Raw genomic sequence first — 25524 nt, forward strand, 5'->3', positions numbered from 1 at the left:
CTCCTGAGAAAGGGGCTACCCGATGCCTCACAGAGTTCTTCCACCCTTCCATAATCTATGGGGAACTCACTCTTGTCCTGCCGGGGCCAGGGGCCTTCACCTCCCGTCTCTGCCCAAGGCTCCGGCCTACCTCCCTCTGGCCCCGTGGCTTCGCCTCCCCCGCCCAGCCCACAGCTGGCCAGGGCAGGTCTGACCTCTCCATCCACCGGAACGAAGAGAGAGTTCCCGTGGGAGTTCCTTGCTTTTAACCCCTGTGTTCTCAGAGGCGTATCCATATCCTCAGTGGCCAAACCAGGTGCTAATATTCACATCTGAGCACCTATTGGTTTGACTACCTTTCCCAAAAACTCACTTCCTCTCAAACCACGACATACACATAGACTGAGAGTGTGTTTTGAGCTTTTTACTATATACTGTGCCTGCAAAGAGATTATTTCAAGACACATTTAAACAAGGGTAAAAGCAATGTGATGACAGAAGTAAAAACCAGAATTTTTCAATCTAATTTTGAGAAAACATCAGTCTCATGCTGATACACAGTTTATTTCAATTATTAAAATTACTCTCTAAAAATCTCTAAGTCTCTAAAATTACTCTATTAAATCTCTACTGTCTTAGATCATATTTGGAAACTCTGGAAAGGTCAGCAGTATATCCAAGTTTATCATAGGCTTATCCCTTCTGATTTACCTTTAAACTTCTGTTGTATTTAAAAAAAAAAGGACAGAAAATTCGCTGGTCTGATTTTTAAATATTTTTGAGAAACCTTGTTTACTTCTTTTAGAGTATTAGATTAGAGTTCCCTTAAATTAACCTAAACGATTCTTATTAAAAGTATTTAGGACAAGATTATCTATATATTGCTAAAAGAGAGGAGAGAAATCATGATTCTCCTCATGTTTTTGGCAACAGACTTTGCCTAAACAGCTTCACAGAATTCTTTGGTTGTTTCATTACAATCTGTGACAAAGGTGGAGAGCTGCAGAAATGACTCTGCAAGTTTGTCGAAAGTGTTAAATATGATATATACAGGGTTTTTATTTTTAAGATAGATACAAGCAAGAGGCTCCAGACTTAACTTTGTGTGTGCCGTGCAAGAAGGGAAAGGGATATTGTTTAACAGAGCACAAACAATTTGAATTCTTATCAGATTATTTTTTACCGAATGTGGTCATTATCAGCATCTCTGCTTTTTCTTTCTTTTTCTACTTATATATATGAAAGTCAGAATTCCTGCATATGCTATTGATGTAGCAGTAACTTTATGCAAAGTTTATTTCTATTAATTACTATTTTTAATAACTTAAAGTCTTCCAAATTTCAGTAGTTCTCAAACTTCTAATAAAATTTTATCATTCAGATCTTCAGTAGATATCATTAAAATTATCTAATGTACATAATAAGAAATATCTTTTTATGCTACCAGAGAAAGAAGAAAATCCAACACTCAACTTAAAATAGGTGACACTAAATGTAGAATCTTTCATGAACTTAATAAAAACACTCAAACGCTCTGGAGTATATTCATGTAAGAGACTTCAAATATATAAAACCAGGACATTTATAAAAGTGTTTTGACAGGAAATAACTGAATAGGTTTACAACGATTTCTAACTGGACTGGATTTATCTAGAAAGTCCACAAAATCTGTCCAAGTAATTACACATTTGCTGGAATGAACAAAAACAAGGAGGAAATGTGCAAAAGCAGTTTCAGCTACTGCAGGATAATTACAAATAAAATTCCATTTATACATTCCAGTTTATTCCTAAAATAATTCACTTTAAGGAAACCACAAACATACATAAACTGTTTTATATATACATATATATATATATATATATATATATATATATATATATATATATATATATATATATACAAATATACAAAAGGTAATACTCATATTAAGTGTGATAATATATCTTTAAAGAGTAAAAATCTTTAATGAAAACCAGAATTTAAGTGATATCTTTGCATAAAATAATACTTCAGTCAATAATTTTCAATGCATCTAAATTTATCACCAGTTTCTTTGTTTCAGTGCAACTGAATAATACTAAATTGGCTGATATACTTTTGTTTGGGTACACTAGAGAAGTAAAACTGTGATGCTGCTTTTGCAGATGCAGCACCAAACTCTGGCCTATACTTTGATACACTGAGCAATAAAAAATAGTCAAGAGAATATGTAAAGTAAGCCACAACCTTTAAAGAATAAAAAGCTTTCTTTAGCACTTTACTTTTCTACTTTTCATGTTCATAACTTTCTATGCTTGAGATAATCTACTAGATAAACAAACTATGATCTCAGGGGAAAAGAGTTCCCTTAAAATTCAAAGAAAAGTGAAAATCAAATAGCTAAAATAAAGTTTGGAGGTATATTTAAAATGTTGTCAGGAAAAAAAAGTGTAGTCTGGCTCAGATTTAAAATATGCTTGTAAAAAAAAATTAAAAGCACCTTCTCAGTTCAGCAAAAGTGTAGCAATATATCTGCAGGAAGGCATCTGAAAAAAACTATACCTAAACCTTCACATTATCCTCTTCAAAGAATGTGTCAGCATTTGACTAGTCAACTTGTTCTTACTCTGAGATTCAATTTTCCTGCTGAAGTAGACTTACACAGGCACTTTGCAATTGTCCACAGTATTCTGTAAAGAAATGCAGCTTTCCTATGACATCACCTGAGGAACACTGGAGATGCAAAAATATGGTACATTTGAGCAGTGGACCTTTGAATAGCCTTCACATGCATAAGAGAAGTGCTAGTGACTTAAACTGCTTATGGTTTTAATTTCTTATTCAATATACTTTGTCTGGATTTTTGCCACAAGAATGACACTGCATAAAACTAATTATGATCACTCTGTTGTATGCAATAAAAACACTCTTATAAGTACTCAATGATAGAAATGAGTAGAGGGAATACTAAACCTTAGAGAAACGATCCTGAATTTTCCCAACAATTTCTTTTAAATGCTTTTCTTAGAAACTAAGAAAATAATAAATACCATGGCTTCCACATTAAGTATCTGCTCCAGCTGTGATTTCTATACAACAGTAACAAAATGTAACTACTGTACTTCTTGTACAGATGGTCTTGACTCAGTGTTAATGTGAATCCTTAGAGAATGCAAGTGTTGATTCTCACATGTGCAGTCACTTCCCGGCCATTTTTAAAAAATATGCAAGGAATTGCTTTTGCAGAAATCAAACAAAGCCAGATATCTACATTAGTGCAAAGCATTTATAGGGCCAAACAAAACCAGAACTTAAATCCAGAATTCTGAACTCTTAAGAGTAGACAAATATACACTACACACACACACCTGGGTGGACTTTCAAGAAAAATACACAAAACCATGCATGTATATTTCTGAAAATCAGCAGATACTAGACAGTCCTTAGGTTGCATGAACTGTAAAATCTGTCTCAAAAAAAAACATCTGGGATATTTAAATCTTAAATCTAGAGTTGATCTTCTAGAGTCCCTGGGGACTAAAATGAAGGACTGACTGCAGAAACATCTGTCCTTGTCTGCTAAAGGATTTATTTTCTTAGATAAATTCAGACAAAATGGCATCTTGTCCAAGCCATTTTGTTAATGTTAACAGTTGCTAGACTGCTAAATTTACCTTAGCCTAGGACCAAAAGTTCACTATTAATATAAGTTTACTAAGAACTTTATGGTTATGGCAGTTAACTGGAGTAGATGTTTATTTTTGGATACTAGTAATTTTGGCACTCTTGAAGTATTTAAGATTTTCTCCAAATCTAGAGATTGTGTCAGGTTTTTGGTTTGTTTCTTTTTTTTCCCATGGTTTGACTGCTTGTTTTTTACCTTCCACCTCTCAAGAAAACTCTAAAATCGAAAGTAACATAAGTATTAACAAAAAACCTTTACAAACATTATTTCCCTTGCAGTATTTTAAAACTTTACTTCTAGATAGTATTTCTTACAAAAAAAAAAAAAAAAAAAAAAAAAAAAACCAAAACCAAAACAAAAAACCCAACCCATACAAGTCCCCCACACAAGTGTGCTTTAGAACCATTAGATCTGTCTGAATGAGGGTTCTCTCTCTAAAACATGAGTGTACCCTGCAGTGACTGTGTAGGTTCCTTACCTCCTTAATTTTCACTTGGCAAGTAGCCCAAGCCTCTGCTTTAAATTTCCCACTTGGTAGCACTACTATGGCACCTGAAGAGTAATTAGTTGTAAGAAAGGGAATTTGAATCGTTTGCTGAGAAGGAAAAAAATGTGCATGCCTGATAAAGATTTTTTCTTTGAGTACTCGAAACACCCTTTATTTGATTTTGCTTAGAATACACCACCCTTTAAATAGACAAGCGACCTTTTTTTTTTTTAAACCTTCCAGAAAAACTGAGTGATAGAAAACCAGTTTGGTTTTAAAGCAATGCTATTTTTATCTTCATCAGTCTTTTCCATTACAGCAGCTCTTATATTTACATAAATTTTGTTCCCCCCCCAACCCCCCCTTTTTTTTAAACAGTTCCCTGGGAGTAGCATTTTCTATTTTATTTCTCACATTGCTCTTCAATAGACACCTAAGGAGTAGTCTTCTAGGAAGGCAAATCATGAAGATGTCTGAGAAATCAGAACATTTTTGCTAAATTACACATATAGTTCCCTGTGAAGTTTATACTGTCCATGAAACTTTATAATATGATACTGTTTGTAAGATAGGCAGATCTTCACTGGTTCCAATGATCTTGGAAACTCTTTTAAAACAATTCATTACATATACATAGTTATGCAAAATGAGTAACAGAAATGAAGTTTTCCCTCCTCTAGAAATTAGCAGTTCCCTAGTCCTAAGAAAGTGAAAAGTGCTGCTCCTGATACTGCTTCTGCCTTCTGTGCAAAGACAAAAACACAGAGAAGTTTGAGGGGGAGGGGATTTGATATCTTTTTTAATGTCTGCCTCCTTCCAGCAAGTCCATCTGTTGTAGCACTATAATTCTGGAAGCAGGATGTGTGTGTGACCAACAGGAGACAATTACTGCATAAGTGTTTGTTGATTCAGCTCTATAAAGGGCAGGCCAATCACTACAGTATGAAGAGAAAAGAATTCCAGCTGAGGAGATGCATATAGATTAACACTAAATACATATATACATGAGAATGGGGAAAACCAGAAAGGAGTAATAGCATGGAAAAGGATTAAGTAGAAATGAAGACTGAAGCAGAGAAGAAAGTTTGTGTCCTTGGGTTGATAACTAAATACTTTACTAGTCTCTATTTCCATAAACTTTGTTTTTTGGCTTTTCATCTTAACAGAGAAAGATGGGATTAAACAGATACAGAATGGGTCTGAGTCCCCTTTGGAAGAAAACTCTAGCTGTCTTAGGGTGTATGGAGACAGTGCTTTTCACAGAGGAACAGGTACTAGTTCTGGACTGACCAGATTCTCAGGAAGGTTTGCAGATCACAGGCTAAAAGTGAAACCTACCTCATTCATTTGAATCCATGTAAAAAATCAGCATGAAGACCACTTTATTTTCAAAAGGATAAATGAATTCCATTGATATACTAGCCTCAATATCTTCTGTACATAATAAGTGGCCCAAACAAAGCATGGTAATATATAGTATTTCATATTTTTGACTATAATAAATTAAAATACAAAAATCAATGCTGTCAAAATTTCACAGAATTGCACTAGAATTAAGGGGAACATGGCAAGAAACTGTAATGAAAAGTGCTTTACCTCTATTGCCAGTTTATTAACTTGAAATGTCTGATCAGCCAAATGTATCTGACTTGTTAATTTTTCAATGGTTTATTTAACATTTTTAATGGAAGCCATTGCTGTCTTTTTTTTCCTGTGTACAACAGCTATCTGCTTCTGCAGTGGCCTAATTTTTTCCTACAGTAGAGTAACAGAGTAGCCCAGTTTCTGGACAGTGATACTTCTCCCTTTTGGTCTGCTCACTGAACATAAAATAGCACATTACTAAATGGACAAAATCATCATAAGTAACATGATTCATGACTTTCTTTTGGCCCTTCAAAACACTCCTACAATCTCGAAAATATTTCTTACTAAGTATACTGGTAAATTAACAACTGACCTATAAAAACATGAAACATATAAACCAGTCAACCTATAAACACTCCAGGTTGTGCTTTTTCTTAAGTGGCAACAATCAACAAGGACTTGGAAGTCACACGTGTCTCAATTTCTGATTAAGATTATCAGAAATAAAGGCTTCAGTGTCTTGTTAACAGGCTGAGGTTTTTTTAAGGTCTAAACCAAAACATATTTGTTTCGTTGGCTATGTAGGCCACACGGGGAAAACATGAACAAAAGGTAATGAAAAACCTCTTATCAGTCAGTAGATTCACTAGGTAGTACTTAGTAAAAACTTCAACTGTGTGAAAAGATGCTGTTTGACAGTCATTTATTATATGAGAATTTCACCTTAAAACAATGAGCTAAATATCTGAAAACATATATACAAATTCAAACAAGCAAATCTTGCAACAGCCTGTCAGTGGGTTTGTGTACTAATTTACTAGGTATTAAATGCTCAGTGTATATTTAGACACTTTTGACCAGGAATGCTGCAATATTTCTCCAGTTTTTTAAGTTTTCAGATTTCAATTTCTAGGTCATATCATGCAACATATTTCTGGGAATATTCATATCTAAAATAGCTGTTAAGCAAATTTAAAAGACTAAAGACACCTCCTCTACTAACTGCACTGAACAAACTACTGACATTGCAGGATAACTTAGCCATGATATCTAGATAAGTACATTTACCAAACAATTTGAAACACCAAGAACCGAGCTCTCAGCAGATGACAAGCAAACAATCCACATCTACAGCAAAAAGACTGAGATCTCCACTCTAAGCCACAGTTCTAATAAATGCATGAGTTGTAAGACAGTTACAGTAACTCTGCTGATATGGCACAGGCTGTTATATATTCCTACCATGTGGAGAAAAAATGATTAAGTCCTTGTATGATAAATGGTCTCATCTCCAACTCCTTGCACAGCTCAAGACTTTGGAGATATCTTTAGCCTCTCTTTGTATAAGAATACCCACCATTAGGGTCCCTAAATCCTCTGGATGGATTAAAGAATTCTGTTAAAGCTGGTGTTCCCAAGTGCTAATGCTAAACATTTGTGCAATACTTTCTTTCACACTCATAAACCATGTTTTCAAATCATTTTCCTGCAAAAGGGGAGTTCTACTGAAGCATATTTAACTGCTTAGGGCTCTCCAGACACTTCCTGAGTCTGCTTCAGTTCCACCAGTCAGTTACAAATGTCTATGAATGTATCTATCTCCTCCACTACAGGCCCTACAGAAACTGTAGTGTCTGTGCTATATTACCAATCAAGAGTCCTGCATTACCAATGCAGTGTCCTGCATTCCCTGCCTTGTATGTTCTCACTCAGGAGTAGAAGGAGATTAACAGGAGTAGCACACTTTTGTCAGATCTTCATATATAGCATGTGCACCTACTCATACTATGTATGGTTACCAACAGATTAATGGGTAAGAATTTTCTTTTTTTTCAAAAAGTATTGATGAAATAACACCATCAAGAATATGTAACAAGACCAGAGAGTCTGCATTTGCACTAAAATTTCGGAAACTAGGGAAACATAATATTTTTTAAAACTCTGTTATATCACCATTCAAAATACTGAATTTCAAGCTAGTTATCTAAAAGCAGCAAGTTGTTCAGTGTTTCAGTATTCTGTTTCTTGAACTAAGAAATAATAATATCTGCTTATGCTTAAAATTCCATTAAGTGATTTATTTGGACAAACATAGGAGGGAAAATCTATTAGGCACTGTTAAAAAGTCCAAGAATGAGTCATCTGTTACAGATTGTATGGAGCCTCTTAAGACCTGGGACACAACCAGCTGGCCCTCTTCTGTGAGAAAACAGCATATAGATGCTAGCAATGAGACAAGCAGTTAAAATCCCAGACAATCCATGTAAATAGGCTAAAAAGAAGATAAAAGCATATTTTTCTCAAGATAGAATCTTCTGGACACAGAGTGTCAAAAGTATCTTTCCAAGATGGAGGAATTCATCCAGTGCACAACAAATGAACTGAAAGACATTTATGCTTGATTATTCAGCACACCATTTGGATAGAAGGGAGGTAGAGAGGGGTGTTGCTATCTCCCTGTTACGAGTTAAATCAGCCTGCTCTGTATGGTGCTTCTGACTGAGGGATCGTTTAATGGGATGTCTGAGGCATTCTTTGCCTGGTCTGTGAGACAGCACCACTAGCTCGTACATCAACTTTACATTTTAAAATAATCTTTTACATTCCTCTCCAAATAGTTTTATAGGTATTTTTGGGTTGTATGGCCAAGTTTTGGTAGAGGGGGAGTTACAGGGGTGGCTTCTGCGAGAAACTGCCAGAAGCTTCTTCCATGACCAGCACAGCCATTGCCAGCCAGGTGAAAGACAGACCCATCATGGGCCAATTAGAAATGATAGCATCTCTTTGATAACATAATTAAGAAGGAATAAAGTGATTGTAGATGTAATTGGGACCAGAGAAGAGCAAAGAGAGAATATGTGACAGGAACAACTCTGCAGACAGCAAGGTCAGTGCAGAAGGAGGGACAGGAGGTGCTCCTGCAGGTGCTGGAGCTGAGATTGCTCTGCAGCCCGTGGTGCAGAGCATGGTGAAGCAGCTGCAGCCCATGGAGGATCACAGGGATGCAGAGATCCACCTAAAGCCTGTGGAGGAGACCCACACCCGAGCAGGGGGTGCCTGAGAGGAGGCTGGGACCCATGGGAGGCCTGTGCTGGAGCAGGTTCCTGGCAGGGTTCTGCTGGGGAGAGAAGAGCCCACAGCAGAGCAGATTTCCTGGGAGGATTTCTGATCCATGGGGGACCCAGGCTGGAGCAGCCTGTTCTTGAAGGACTGCACCCCGTGGAAGAGTGACCCACCTTGCAGCAGTTTGTGGAGGACTTACCCATGGGATGGACTCACATTGGAGAAGTTCATGGAGAACTATCTCCTGTGGGAGGCACCTCACACTGGAGCAGGGGAAGGAGTCCCCTTCCTGAGCAGTGGGAGAAACAACATGAGATGAACTAACCAGAACCCCCATTCCCTGTCTCCATGTACTGCTGGGGGGAAGGAGGTAGAGCTGGGAAGGAGGGAGGAGTGGGGGAAACTGTTTTTAAGGTCTTCCTTTATTTCTCATTATCCTCTGATTTTGTTAGTAAAAAATTAAATTTATATGTCTAATTCAAGTTTGTTTTGCCCATGGCAGTATTTGATGACTGATCTCTCTCTATCCCTACCTGAGCCCACAAACCCTTTGTTATGTTTTCTCTTCCCTGTCCAGCTGCAGAGAGGGGTGAACAAGAGGCTTTGGTGGACACATGGCATCAAGCCAGGGTGAATCCACGACAGCAGACATACTGTTCAGAAAACATTTTAAAATATAATGAATCCACCCGCTGAATATCTAGAAGCAGGTTTTCACTTCTATATTGAGAGTAAAATTAACTAAGAGCAGACAGCAGTGCTAATAACAAACTCCAAAACTCCACCCACAAGAAAAAAACAATATATACATTTTTGTCATATTGCTCATTTTGGACTTCTAAATGAAGCACATTGCTGGGCTTTTTTTCTTCTTGTTCACTTCTGCCTGGCAGTGGATCAATGTTTTGCACTGCCTTCATAATCACTGTTTCCAAACTTTCAGAAGCTGGTTTTTCAGAGTCACTAAAGCAGCATATGCAGGAAAACAAAATACAAAAAAAAAAACAAACAAAAAAACCCCAAACAACAACAACAACAACAAAACCACCAAAACCCAAAAAAAAGCAAAAATAAAACCCCCCTAAAAATACCAAAACCAAAATCAAGCAAAGAATTAAACACTCCAGAGTTAATGCATGAGCACATAGAAATAAGCTTTATAAATACAATAAAGCAAAAATCTGTCTCTGAAATTATTTTATCACGTTCTACTCTGTCAAATGCAATCTCACTCTACAATGTAGAGGCCTGAAACTTCAGCTGCTTCTTGAAAGACAACTTTTGTGGCAATTCACAGAAGTGAAATAAATGAAAAAATACTTGATTGTACTTCTAGTATGTGAATGGCTCATAAACTATTAAATTTCTACTTTCCTTCATTTTCACATTTTGTAATATAACAAGTAAATGCACAATACTTAATAACATTTTGTTTCAATTGAACTTTATTTATAGTGTTGACCGAGATAAACTCAGAAATCACACTTCAATGAAAGCTGTATTTAGCACCCCTTTAGAATGCTCCTAAATTCTGTAAACCTGTTAATCCTTTCACTGAGATTCCTGCCATGCAGAGAAACTGGACCTGAATCTTATAATCTTCTTACAATTTTTTCTTAGAATTGTACTCAATGTGTTGATAATTTCCAGTTTTTCACTGCCTTACCCCACATTATCATTTGCTTTCTTATATTCAGGGGAGTCTACTTTGAAGTCTTGGATATATCCTCTTCTATAATATCAGGGGCTATATATCATCATTTGTGTGAGCAGATTTGTGAAGGAATCCCTAAACAGAAGGCTAGTTTGATTTGTTACTTTTTAAACCAAGGTATTTAAAATGGCATAACTGAGTTCAATTAAGTTATACCATCAAAAAAATCCATGATTTAGAGATGCAGTTTACTTAACCAGAGAAAAGGCCTCAAACTGATGAGAAGAGTTTACACATAAACATGTTTATACTTTTTAAAACCTGTCCTGACACATCCGTATGTCTCACTGATTGATGAGAACAAAATCAATGTACTGGTTTAACGGGGCTGTTGTACAGCCACAGAGATTTTTCTAACTACATACACATTTCCCTCACCTGCTTTAGGGAATGTTCTATTTAGAGAATGGAAAGCTTGCATTTAAAAACTCAGAGCCAGCTACTAGTAATAAAGAATGGTATTTATTAATAAGCAGAAGAAGAAACTAACTTAAGATACTTCCCTAAGTTGTTGAGAATGACACCTTGAAACTTCAACAATGTTCACTGTTCTACGACTAGAATTCCCTAACCCAACATCTGTAAAATTAAGAAAAGCAGTACTTATGGCTAGCCACAAGTGAAGCTATGTAAATACTTTCCATTTCAAACTATAAGTGGAATGATGATGTGCTTGCTCAATGGTTTTCTTAAAGAGAACAACATAGCAAATTAAATACTCACTAATTACTACATGCATACATGTTTCTGTATGTATGAACAGTATGTTTCTTATTAAAATCAGATATGCAATATTTTATTATACATAAAAATCCCCAAGCTTTACATTAATAACATCAACTGACTAATTACATGATTCTTAATTTGTTTTCTCCCTCTAGATTGTGTTCAGGACCCACCCTATTTTTTGCATGGGGAGAAGTAGTAGAAAGGCTTCATTTGCTACATATGACACATAGAGGCAGTATAAAGCCTACGAAGACAATTCTATTTTCTTTATTCTTTTCCCATATTTCCTTTATCTTGGATACATACAGGCTTGAGAAATTTCTTTGCTTGTCTATTAGAACAATGTCCTGAAAGACAAGGTGTGATAACCATTTACCTAGTGGCTAACTGCTGCCTCCTCAAGTATATGGGGACATAATAAGGAAAAGTAAAGATTTTCATTGTTTATATGATGTTTGCCAGTGGAATTTTCTGAGAGCCTTTTGATTCATGACTGGGATTGTATGTGGCAACCATCACCTTTAAAGATTTTTAACCATCATTCAATTAAAGTTAGTACAATGACTGCATAAAACATACAGGAAATAATTAGTGTGGATGGTTCTTAATTTAAAGGATGTTAAACAGCTTGTAGACATCTGCTAGCAAGCTGAAATGGGTCATTCAAAATTTATCTAACTAAATTAAGGGGAAAAAATGTTTCTCCTCCCGGGTCGGCATGTCACAAGATAACTAAACCGACTTACTAGGCTTGCCTGGGAATCCTTAGCTGTCAGTGGTGAATATGCAAAAGGCCAGCAAATTAAATCAACCTGCCAAACTGTCAATTTCAAGCCTCATGACTGCATGAAAATAGCATCACTGGAAGAAATCAAGCATTGCCTTCTTTTGGGTTTCCTGGCACCTATTCAAATACTCATGCAGTTGTGGCTAATTTCGCATGCAAATTTCAGTCAATAAGCTCCGAACAAGACCTCCCAAGATATTTCAAAGGATCTGACAGTATTTTTTTTGAATACCAAATCAACAGTAGTTGAAATTCAATCTCCATTTGCTAGTGCTTTACATATGCACAGTGTCCCCTCTACAGGGCTGAGTTAATGAGAGCCGTACCTGCTTTCACTCATATCCTCCCAGCCGTCCTTACTGAAGTTCTCAAACACATTACTCATAACCTTGATGGACTGTTTGAGAAAAGCTCCATGATGTCCCAAAGAGCTCTTTTCCTTGGCTGTTTTTAATTTAACCTTGGTGCCTGTTATCTTGCAATTACATTGCCTAGAGATTGCCACTGCTTTGGCTGTATCCAGCAAACACTTCTGTTCCTGCACTTGACTCAGCAAATCTTCACTTTCATTTCTCAACCTGTTAGCTTCTGTCACTTGCCTCTTCAAAGAGGCAGCTTCTTTTTCCTTCTCATCAATCACGAATTGAAGTTCTGCTTTTTCTTTTTTTACCTCACAAATCCTCTTCAGTAGTGTTTCTAGCTATCTTTTTCTTGTGTCTGCATCTTCCTTTTGCACTTTTAAAGATACTTTCAAGTACACTTTCTCATTCAGTAAATCTTTATTTACTTCTTTCTGTTTCTTTAATTCCCCTTCAATAGCTTTGAGTCTTCTTTCTAGCTGTTGTACCTAAAAAAAGCAATTTTAGCATTTACAATATTTCAGCCTGAAAAACTCCAAACTATGTTTTCAGATATATTTATTATATGACAACAGTATCACACAAAGAGCAAGGACAAAAGCTATCTGTAGTCCTTAATTTTAAAATAACTTTAATGTAGTGCAGATTAAAACATTTTAGCTGCAATAATACAGCTGTTGAACAAAGGGCAGATGGTAAAAGAACTTAAAATTCCAGGCAAAATGACACAGAAGTTTAAGTATAACACGCTAATGAATCTTCCTCATGCATCTTGAGCTAATTACTGATTTTGTTATACATACTAATTGAATTTTAAAAAACATTTTCAGAAGGCTTACTACTTTGAGATATGGACAATTTTGCACTAACTATCTGAAGCAACAAGTTCTTTCAAGTGTCGTGAATATAGAAATAAAATATTAATTTAAACTTTCAAAAAACTCCAAACATATCCTAGCAAGAGGTATCAGAAACTCAGGATGCAAAAATATGGAAGCTAGTATGTGTTTTCTATTCACAGAGAGGAAAAATCTATCATGTTTCAATTAAGAGACTAATTTTCCAAGTCCCTCACAAAAATTTCGTTGAAGACACCATTCTACCTATGTTCTGCTTCTATAGTCCTTTGAGGTTTATGGATATTGAAGTCCATTAACAATAAAGTGACTCTCTGTGATGTTCTGGAATATCCTCATAAAGGACAATTTCCAGAAATTAGGGACAATTTTATATTTAGCAGATACTAATGTGATTATTTAGCCTATGAGACATTTCCAGAACCCTGAAAAGGGCATCAGAGCAAGTTTTGTGCTCAGTAACAATTTACTCCAATACCTGGAGAAATATTTTTGGATGGTTTTGTATAAGTTCAATCCCCACTCTTTCACTAAGGAATATATCAGGGGTTCTAGGTTTCTCTGTACATTGTTAGGAAAGACTGTTTTTCCAGGAGCTATGGTAGCATGTGCATGGCTAACTTGAACTCCCAACTATGTAAAATACTGGCCAGTTCCCACATTTTGTAGCAATACAAAATGTCAAAACTATCTTTGATACTGAAAATATTGAAACCCTATTATTTCTGTAAGTTTTTACTTTAAGGTTTTTACAACAACATTTTGCCAACACCTAAATTATTTTAAAATTTATGAAATGTTGTACAAAGTGAGTTCTACAGATATGATTCAGATAAATGACAGCTCTTGATGTACAAGGCAAATTAGGACAAGAGCTGCTCAAACTTCATACGTATTTGTGAACTGGACACTGAATTTGTGAGTTTGATAGGAAATCTTTAATATGAACAGACAACACATTATGGCTACATAAAGTTAATGGGTGAAATTAAAAATAAAAGGGATTTTTTTGCAAATGCTTCAGTGAAACAAAGGGTTATAACTAAAATCATAGTTTGCACTTTCCACTCCTATGACGTGTTAGACCAATATCTTGCTTCGATCACCTTCCTAAACTGAGATTCTGCTACTGTTTTCTCCGTTCTTTAAAGGAACCTTTTGCACTCAGTAGCATTTAAAGTCATGTATGACAGCTGGAAGGAAATAAGCAATAAATAGCTTCTACACCTATCCCTAAGGTACCATCATAACTCTGTATATCCATAGAGATAAAAATTATGTAGTACCTGGCAAACAAAATTATAGTTCTGAAATACAGATTATAAGCAAGCATAAACTGTGACATTTCAGATGGTAGCATTCATATTATTTCAATTACTCACTCTACCTTAAGATAAATGAATGTGAGCACTTCCTATTCTGTGTGTTATTATTTTAACATGATGTTTGTCATTCAGTAATAACGAGATGACAGCCTTCATTGCCTGACCATATGGCAACTGTTACAAGTATATGCAATCACATCATCTGCTGTAAATTACCATACTTCCTACAAGATAATTCACAGATAAAAAATAAATAGACATACCTGAACTGACATTCAAAGTTATAGATTTGTGTTTATTCAGTTTAAGCATGCTTTTAAAGGTTTATAAGTAATTAAACAAATAGTTTTGCAAAATGACAAACAAAAGGCATGATACTGTTTGAAGGATGCCTTCTCTTTGCAAGCAAACAAAACATATGGTAAAATACAAGTGAGCCCTCTTAAGTGAACACCTGTTAACAGACTAAACTACTTGTGTATATTACAAATATCAATACAAATACCAACTAGTTAAGAACATCCCATCACTGTTTGAAGCAAAACCTGTAGAATGTTAAGCAATAAAGACAAAATACTTATCATCATTTGTTAAGCTAGGGAACACTACACACATAGCACTATCCTGTAAAAAGAGTGACAGACCCACACACATAGAAAATATTTGCACATGAAACATTGCACTAAAATTTAAATAAAACAAACAGTGAATTTATCATTATTATGCATCAATTCTATTCTGTAGAGGAGCTAGATTATGGAGATTAACACCTGATATCATCTAAAGTTAAATACCCAGCAAAGGTATTAAGGTACCTGAAGTTAAGGGGCAAAATGATACTTACAAGCTAGATAATCTGCTAGCTTTTAACATTACACCCCTAAACACTCTTTTCATTTTTTTCTGACATTATCCATGCTTATCTTACATAACATTCACAGCTATTTCCCTAGAATTAATTTCTGAACAAAATTCCGGAAAGTCACATTTTTAAATTTTGAAGGAAAATGATGGCTTAAATTTGTGAGTACTGACATTTACAAATACATACATACATACATATATATATATATGAATGATTCTTATATTAAAATTCAGATTTGTTTGTTGGGGTTGGTATCTTACCTTCTGTAGCATCTCATGTGAAACTTCTCTCACATACCTTTTTGGAGTATTACCCTTGATCCCATCATCTTCCCTAAGTTTAAAAAGTGGCTCTATCAGAAAATAAGTAACACATCTCTATCATATAATAAATAAAACACATTAGGACACCTAATATCTCACTAAAACAATCCATAGACATTTTAAGGAAATGCATTCTTTACTTCTGTAATTATTTATAATGTGGTCTATTTTCTTGACAAGCTTTTTGGTCAGTTTCTAAAGTGACCTCTCTTCAAAGTGTTCTGCCATATAATTATTAATCTCTGTAGCATCACAGTATGTTTTTTTCAGAGTACAAGCTTTTCAAAGGTACAATAGATCTGCAGGTTAAAGACACTGTACTTTCATTCCAATTTTTATTCTTTTACAGACTATTCCCTCTATGCCTTAAAAGCAGAATTCATTGCCGTTTTATCTACACAGTCACTATCAGTTTTGTTCTCTAGGTCTTGTCCCCTGCTAGGAGGATCAGAGTGATTGGTGAACAAAGCAAACAGTAACTGAATTAGGATGGATGAAAAGTTTAAACCCTGGTTTTTGTTAAGTTAAAGATCATGTACTTCACTAGATAAATCACACAAATCATTCAACTGAAATACTGTGAAATCATAACAATTAGAAATTGATGCAGCTAATGACAGCCAAAACAAATCTAAGCATCACTGTCAGAGACAGCTATACACTTAAGATACTAAAAATCCCAAGTTAAAAATTAGACTTATTCATAAAAAAAATTGTTTAGAAGTACCAATACACATGGTCAATCAGAAATCAAGAGCTTAGCATTCACAAATTGCCCACTGCTCATAGAAATGAGCGATTACACACATCAGAAGGATTTCATATTAGAACATGAAATATTGCATTACAGAATAAAAAAATCCCAGTACTCTAAAAGCACCACAATATTAGTATTTCTTTTTTGGTCCTTCTTTCCCCCAAATGAACCTAAAGAATTAATCTTAAGGGATAAATATCTGTGCTACATGATGGAGGTCTGTTTTAGAAGTAACATTTTAAACTACAAGCAGACACTGCAGGTCACTTAAAAACTTTTGATTTATAAACAAAGCAAGTGTAGAAGAAAACAGTGTTACTCTCTGTAGATTCACAATCCTCTTGATATAAACAGTGACTAACAAGTTTGTTAGAGTGAATTAGACCTTTCTTTTGTCTTTGGAACATGTCATGGCCAATTAATACTTCTGTATTCAGAAATAAATGGAACACTATTCTAAAGATAATAAAAGCTGAAAAAGGTAAAACTATGCATCTGGGGAATATGTACCTTTACCTTGATATTAATATGTTAGTTCCCATGTTACTTCAGACTACAGTCCCCCAGCACAGTGGTACTGCATACATTTAGAACATTCTTTAAGTAACACACAAAGATAATATGAACATGCTTTTCATCTTTTTCTAAATATTCACTCATTTGAATGCCTGTTGGAGCTTTTATATCAGCATTTACCGTACTCCACTGAAAAGAAAAATTGTTTCCCATAGTCAAAGAAACTGATCAAAGCACACAAGGTGTTATGTTTATTATGTGGATGTATTAAAATGCAATTTAAAACTCTATAAATAGACATATTATATGCAGATAGTAAAGAATACCACTGCAAAAGGGATAGAAAAGACAATACATGTTCAGTATTATCAAAGAAGACATAAGCAATATAAATTGAAGTGTAGCTAAAGGTCACTGAAACTTAACCCTTTCTATTGAGCATAAAATATATGGCCCATTCAAGCCCCTTTTCCCCTCCTCCCTTCTAATTGTTATGTAATTGTTCATAGGAATTGGTCAGCAAAGCAATGAAACAGCATAACCTGTAACTGTCTGTCTAGAATAGCAGAAAGATACATCATATCAGTCTACTCAGCAAGACATGCTCTACCTGTCATATTTCTGCATAAAAATATAATATCTTCTCCCTCAAGGAATAGACCCACAAGTCATAAAGCCAACTATATTGTCATCAAATTACCATGGTCTTACATAAGAACAGTTACATCCTACTGAGAAAACATAGTTAACTGTCAGCCTTAGAATGTAAAACTTAATTCCTAATTAATAGTCACCAAATCTGATGATGAGTTAGTTCAACACTGCTGCCAAAATGGTACTTGAACTGTAAAACTATAGTACACTATAGTATTTGCAGAAAGCCTGCTTACACAAAGGAAAAAACACCCCTTAAAAAAAAAAAAAAACACAATGGAGCACTGAGAGCACTGTAATAGTCACTTACAAAGAAACTATACAAACCATCAAAGGAATGACATTTTTGCCTGCAGTACACACCAGGTGAAGGATTTCTCTAACAAAAAAAAGGCTCCATGGCACACAAAGCCACTATATTACTGACTCCGGTGGTAGGCACCCGTGCTCCTGGGTAGAAAGAAACTTCTGGTGGGAAACACCAGGGTGAAGACCAGAAGGGAATGGCACTCCCATGTATATACACTGAGGACACAGTATATTCAGAGTCTCATAATGAAAGAAGCCTTCAAACTGCCTCCTTGGAGAAATAGCAGGCCAACAGTTTACTGCTTTTTAAGAAGGCCTTTGCTATTTTTCTGATTAGGATTTGATGGATCCACTCTTCTGCTTTTGGAGGAAATGACATGACTATCTGCCAACACATCCTTTACCTTCATAAACAAATAAGGACATGAATAGCACGAACAGTGAATTTGGATTTGATGACTACCAGTAAATAACCAGGCAACAGAATCAGAATGGAAAGAAATTGGGAATGGCAGAAACAGAGTTTCTTTTTCCCTTGACCTACTCCATCTTTGACCAACAGGATTTGAAAAGTTGTATGGAAGAACAACAAAACTATCCATTACTTCTTCCTGACAAACACAAGTGATATCCAATAAAGACAGACAATTTTAATACAGGAAAGCTCAGTCTCTTTTTAAAGATTTTATCCTTTGATTTTAGAATGTCTGATGAAAACTGCTAAGGTGAAAGTGAATTGCAACAACATTGATAAACTGAGGAAATTGAATCAGGTTTCCTTTTATAAAATAAAACATACTCAAATTATGAACGAAATGTATTTAGACCATATCAAGTTGGACTCCCAGCAAATTACTGACAATAGACATGAGGTTTATTTTTATTTAGGAAGAAGGCACTTAACCCCCTTTTCAAGGCAGAGGGCATATGTGCTTTCTGAGATCATAAGCAAGGATTTTTAACATTACACTCATTTATGCTCAAAGATGGACATCCAGCTTCAGCATTATGATGCAACCTTCTAGAAAATCTCAAATAATACATGTGTCACGACTGCAACTCCCTTCGATTTTCAAGGGGAACAATAAGGAAATTACTTTTCAGACGCTGTGTGAGAAATTATTTTCTTACACTTCAATTGGTAAAAAATTTGGAAACAGCTAGAATAATCTCAGTCTTCTGTGCTAACAGGAAAATTTGTTAATACATATCTTTTGTTAATATATATCCACATATCTTTGGATTCATATCTTAATAGACATTCCTTTTCATTTAAATGATACCCAGAATAACACAGACTGGAAAATGTAAATAAAATTTGCCTAGAACACTTCACTAGTAGTTTCTCAGTCCCCACAAAAGAATAGTTAATCATTATACTAATTACCAAATCAGAAGTGTGCATCCACCCACAAATTTTTAAAAGAGCATATGTTTACCTGAAAAGAAAACAAAACAAAAGGAAGAAAATACTAATTGTTAAAGCACTAAACATGTCAAGAACTGGCAGCTCTGGAGATCTGACTGCTTTTTGGAAAAGTTCAGATATTGCTCAGCAGGCCCTTAACTCCTTCTCACCATTGGTAATCTTTCCCCTTCTCTATCTGCAAAGACTAACTGAATTGGAAAAAACCAAAAAAGAATTTATTAAAGTCAGTATTTAAACCTTCAGTTCTGTGGCTATGAACACAACACGTAAGAAGGAGTACAAAAGAAAAATGTAACTTTCAGTTTTCAGCAACTTGATAATCCCACCTAATTTTAAAGACAGAATTTTGAAGTTAAGGAAAAAAAAATCTGTATTTTTTCATTTAAGTGGTCAACATTATCACCAAAAAATAGAAAACAGTCACCAGGAGAAAACTGCAATGAAGAATGGTAAGACTTTATTGCTAAGAATGTGTAGAGTACTTCTCAAACTCTACTACTTTCTTTGCAGAATACTGTGCATAAAGAATTCACCACAGACGCAATATCCAGCTGGACTGTAATTATGCACTCTTGAATATTTCTCCCAGTCTATTCAGGAACAGCTCATAATACACAGAATTGGAGGAGTGATGGAGAGGCAGTGGCAATATATTACCTATCTGACTGACAAAGACTCATCTTCACAGAACCATCAACTACTGCAAAGATTATAAAGACAGAAAAAAGATACACTTGATCAATTAATACAATTTCACCATTTTGATTACTTTCAAATTCAGATACTTTGTGAGACTAGAATTAAAAGAGACATTGGAATAAGCATGACATTTCTGTATCAGTATATTTCATAAATAGGTAGAACATACATATTAGTTGCAAATGCATGAATGTGTATTTATTCATATAAATTGTCAGACTTAATAGATGTGTAGACAACTCATGAAACATACTTTCAAATCACATGTATGATTACAGAATACACATTCATGAAAAAGAAATCAATCTTCGGAGAGAAAATAACCTTATATAAAAAACATAGTATTCTGAAAGACCACTGTACTGGGTTTGAGTGGCCAGGTTTTGGATGTAGGATGCCACAGGAGTGGCATCTGTGAGAAACTGCCAGAAGCTTCTTCCATGTCCAGCAGAGCCAATCCCTGGTAGCTACAAGATGGACACACTGCTGACCAAGGCTGGGCCAATCAGAGTTCACAGTAACAAGGTAACATAATTAAGAAGGAAAAAGGTGATTGTAGATGTAATTGGGGCCAGAGAAGAGCAAAGAGAGAATATGTGACAGGAACAACTCTGCAGACAGCAAGGTCAGTGCAGAAGGAGGGACAGGAGGTGCTCCTGCAGGTGCTGGAGCTGAGATTGCTCTGCAGCCCGTGGTGCAGACCATGGTGAAGCAGCTGCAGCCCATGGAGGATCACAGGGATGCAGAGATCCACCTAAAGCCTGTGGAGGAGACCCACACCCGAGCAGGGGGTGCCTGAGAGGAGGCTGGGACCCATGGGAGGCCTGTGCTGGAGCAGGTTCCTGGCAGGGACCTGCAGACCTGGGGAGAGAAGAGCCCACAGCAGAGCAGATTTCCTGGGAGGATTTGTGATCCATGGAGGACCCAGGCTGGAGCAGCCTGTTCTTGAAGGACTGCACCCAGTAGAAGAGTGACCCACCTTGCAGCAGTTTGTGGTGGACTTACCCATGGGATGGACTCACATTGGAGAAGTTCATGGAGAACTATCTCCTGTGGGAGGCACCTCACACTGGAGCAGGGGAAGGAGTCCCCTTCCTGAGCAGTGGGAGAAACAACATGAGATGAACTAACCAGAACCCCCATTCCCTGTCTCCATGTACTGCTGGGGGGAAGGAGGTAGAGCTGGGAAAGAAGTACATGGTTTTAATATTCGTTTTCACTTCTCCTTTGATTCTTAGTAATTAATTCAGTTAATATCCTGAAGCTGAGTCTGTTTTGCCCATGACAGTATCTCAGCCCATGAACCCTTCATTACATTTTCTCTCCCCTGTCCAGCTGTGGAGGAAAGTGATAAGAGAGGCTTTGGTACCTGCCTGGCATCCAGCCAGGGTCAACCCACTCAAACTACGTACACATATATAAAATACTATACCCTCCCTTTTTTGCTGGAAGCATAGTTCCTGTATTGTGAATTTATTCACAGAATGGCATATTGTCATCTGATCCAATTCTTCCTCAGGATTCAGTCTACAAAAGAGGAAATCAAAAAAAGAGCTGCAATCACACAGATGCCACTAAAATAATTTCAAAAATTAATCCAAACCCATACCAATGTTTTACTGGGAATAGAGTTGTCAACATCCCGGAATTAGTTCTAATTTGACAACACTTAGTATTAATTCAAACATAAGGAGTCCTTTGTACAACAGCTTTTTAAAATGTGTAAATCATCTGAATTTCCAACATTCACGCATAATGCTGATTGTAACATACATTAAGAAATTTCAGCCCATCTTTTTTAGGCAAGAAAATATTTGAGATTAAAAGAAGACCATTAGGATGTAAAATCCTTTTAAGAGGTAGATAAATACTCTGTCTCAGGGGAAACTGCCAGCCAAACTTGCGAAGACATGTCTTATGATCTAACAACTATTCAAGAAACTTATTAAAAAAATCATTCCTCCCATTTTCCAGCCTTGATGGACTACCATATTACTACCATAGTTTATTCTGTAATATCAACCAGCTGACCTCTGCACAATAAATTGAATTACTCTTTTTTCAATTTAATAAAATTACATACAAATAAAGTTGCCAGGATACCAATACCTAAGTTTCAAAGTCAAATTGGGAAATGCTAGAAAGAAAGACATTATTTAAATTGTTTATTTACACTTGTGTTTTTTGACACATTCTCTATCTATATAGTTGTACACTATTTCAGCAATAAAACCCCTACCTGTTTCAGCCAAAGATCATACAATACACAGAACAGAGCACAGTCATTTAATAGGCAGCTTCTGCTTAAAATATAAACACATTGCATGCACAAATACACATTATTCTAGCTCTGTTGTGAAAGTTTCACTGCTAGTATTCTCACTCATTTCAGTTGTACTCCAAACAGCAACACCTGCTTCACAGGAAATTTATGTTTTTCCCGACTTTGCCTTCCAAAATAAGGCACAAAAAAATCTGGCCAAAATATTTGCAAACTTAAGGAAAGGACTTAAAAAAAGAAGTCTTTTGGTATACACAGTTCATTAAGCACATTGTAAGTCAAGTGCACCTCAGACTTAGCTGTAAAACATAAATTATAGAGAAAATTTTAAACATGAAGAGTTAAAGTAACTTGCTTTGCATGACACATAAGAAATCCAGCTATTTTTGCGATCACTCACCTGCCTTCACAGGTTGATTTTCTTTGCTGTTCTTTCATCCCCCAAAACTCAGCCATCATCAGTTTCTATTACACAGACTACAATGGCTTTTGTCTCCACACTGTCTTAACTCTTTGCAGCATGTTAGATTTTGCACTGAATGGCAAAATATTTCCTTGAAAAAATATTGCTTATGTAATTAAAGACTGAAATCAACATGACATGGTTCCTACCTGAATCTCTGTCTTCTGAACCAGTTAGTTTTCAACTTCAAAATCATTATTTGAACGAACACATTTATGAACAAATATACTGCCTCTCTAGACACTAACTGACAAGCATGCAATAGTGATTGTACAAGATTTTTAAGAGTGAACTTCTACACATATCTTTTTTCTTTCAGCTGATCAAAGTAGAAGTAAACTAATTATATTAAATAAGGGGAAGTTCATAGTCAGAATAACTGAAATGCCTCCAAATAAATTCATTCATCTGTGAAATAATCTCCAACTGAAATTATGATATATCTAAGATGGAAAAAATTTAGTCAAGTCCAAATCAAGAATTTCCAAGTGCAATACAAGATTCAACCCACCCAAGTCAATGACTGGCTCGCGTGAATGTTATAAATGCCCACATGGGTTAGCCAGTGCCAAGTCCAACCGTCAGCAGTACTATGCCTCCCACAGAGGCAAAAGCAGATGCTACTCAAGAAAGACTAGAAGCCTGACAGTTTGTGCAGTGTGATTCCAATTTTTCATCCTGGAAGTGGCACACAAGCACTACTCTATTTCTTCTGCTTTAACTGGTTCCTAGTTGCTAAAAGGACTTTTCCTCCAATCCCAGAGCAAAAAATAATTCTTTATAACCTTTCATGTGGAGCTTTCTTAAAGGCAATTGAAAAAATACAGATCAGATTACTGCTACCACACAGTTACTGTCACACTTCTGCAATTCCAGCAGGTTAATGAAGCAGGATTTTCCTTTACAGGAGCCACTCTAATGCTTCCCCAATAAAGCTGTGTTGATTTGTGCTTAGTGATAATTCTCTCTACAGTGATTTTTTTTTTTTGGTTGTTTGGTTGTTTTGTTTTGTTTTGTTTTACTTTCTCCCTTTCACCCTCTTTTTTCTAAGGACTGACTACCATCTTCTAAGCATGGAAGCAGCCATGTTACTGCAGCTCCCTCTGGAGCCCATTCTGTAGATGGGAGTTATAGAAGCAACCAGCCAGTCCATTGGTTGTTAACAGTTAGGTTAGAGTAATTTCATACTTCAGTTTCTTCACACCTCCGTGAGTGAAGAATATTAACTTCAATATATTTACAAGCAACTACTCTACTTGACCTCATAATTGCTGTACAGATATACTTCAAATAGATTTAACGCCTTTGATGTATCTGCTGCAAAGCATACACAAGTTGTTGGGATCTTCATCTTCCATTTAGCATGGAAACATACAATCATAGCATGGTTTGGGTTGAAAGACATCTTATGATCATCTAATATGAAATATTGACCAAGGAAAAGACTGCTCTTTTAGGCCTTGTAAACCCAGTGTATCATTTTACACTGTTATCATTAAGCAAACCTATGAACTTCCTTATTGTTGTCTTTTTCACTCTATTTAAGCAAAATTTTACTGTAATAGCTTAAGCTTTGAAAACCACTCTTCAAGAGCCTTTTTAGGCTTCTCAACTTCCCACCTGCATTTGTCCTGTCTCTGTTTACTGGTCCTACCTGTTTCTCAGCAATGCAAGCTTAAGTTTTAAATGCTGACCTTTTCCATGTAAGAGCCATAAAACCTTTTGCAGTCTCTAGAGAGAGCTCCTTAAGACTCTTTGGGGGCAGGGGATGGTTTGGAACTATTTTATTTAAACTTTTTCAAATTGTAGCACATATTTCAGGTGGGTTTCAGCTACAATATCTTTCTTAGCAGTCTCCAACAAATGTTTCTTTACTACTTGCTCTAGTGTTCAGGGGTTGAAGATTTTTTGACTAGTTGCTTCATTTTCATTGTATGGGTTTCCTTTCTGGAAAGTGAGTATTCCTAGGCCAATTGATTTGGTTCACTCTCTTCTGATATTATTTAAATTAAAACAAACAAACAAACAAGTTACATAAACCTAATAAAGGCCTTCCTTCTTTCCCTAGCAAAGTCACAGAGCAAATCATCCTGGAAATAATGTCGAGTCACCTATTAGACAAGGTGACTGAAAATAACTAGTACACATTTACCATGGAAAAACCTTGCTTTAGCAACCTCACTACATCTGTAAGATATGACTGGCTGTAAGTATAAAGGGAGAGCAGGTGTGTACCTTGAGTTTGGCAAGGTATTTGAGATGATCTCTCATCTCCTTACTGCCAAAGATTTGAGATCTGAATTGAAAATTAGATAAGGTGTCTCTAAAATTGGCTGAACTGTTAGGTTGAAGAGGTGATGACCTGTCATATGGAGTACAACTGGTAACTAGCAATTATAAGCTTTCCTCAGGGATCCATTATAGAGCCAATACTGTTTTACTGTATTTATTAAGAACTCAAAAATATGCTAGAATGCCTCATAGCAAATTCATAAATGATATAACACTGAGGGAAGCAACTGAGACCTCAGTAGAGGGCTGGACCACTGCTCACTGAGATTTCATAGGAAGAAAAAAAATGGCTAATGGGAGCTTCATGAAGTTCACTTTAGGCAAAGTCCCCTTAGAAAAACTTCGAAAGAGGACATACTAAAAAATCAATTGGATCGAAAGC

The 25524-nt window shown here is 35.9% G+C and overlaps 1 protein-coding gene across 1 annotated transcript in view; it reads right to left on the minus strand.

Annotated features, from left to right (window-relative positions):
* The window catches only part of CNTLN (centlein), a 171360-nt gene that overhangs the window by 51824 nt on the left and 94012 nt on the right, over positions 1-25524 (minus strand). The window contains 6 exon segments of the mRNA XM_038125582.1: positions 5730-5953; positions 7167-7206; positions 9593-9746; positions 12340-12860; positions 15680-15785; positions 21598-21633. Coding sequence (XP_037981510.1) covers positions 5730-5953; positions 7167-7206; positions 9593-9746; positions 12340-12860; positions 15680-15785; positions 21598-21633 — 1081 coding nt within the window.

This window comes from Motacilla alba, chromosome Z (assembly GCF_015832195.1).
Source record: "Motacilla alba alba isolate MOTALB_02 chromosome Z, Motacilla_alba_V1.0_pri, whole genome shotgun sequence".
Taxonomy (NCBI): domain Eukaryota; kingdom Metazoa; phylum Chordata; class Aves; order Passeriformes; family Motacillidae; genus Motacilla; species Motacilla alba.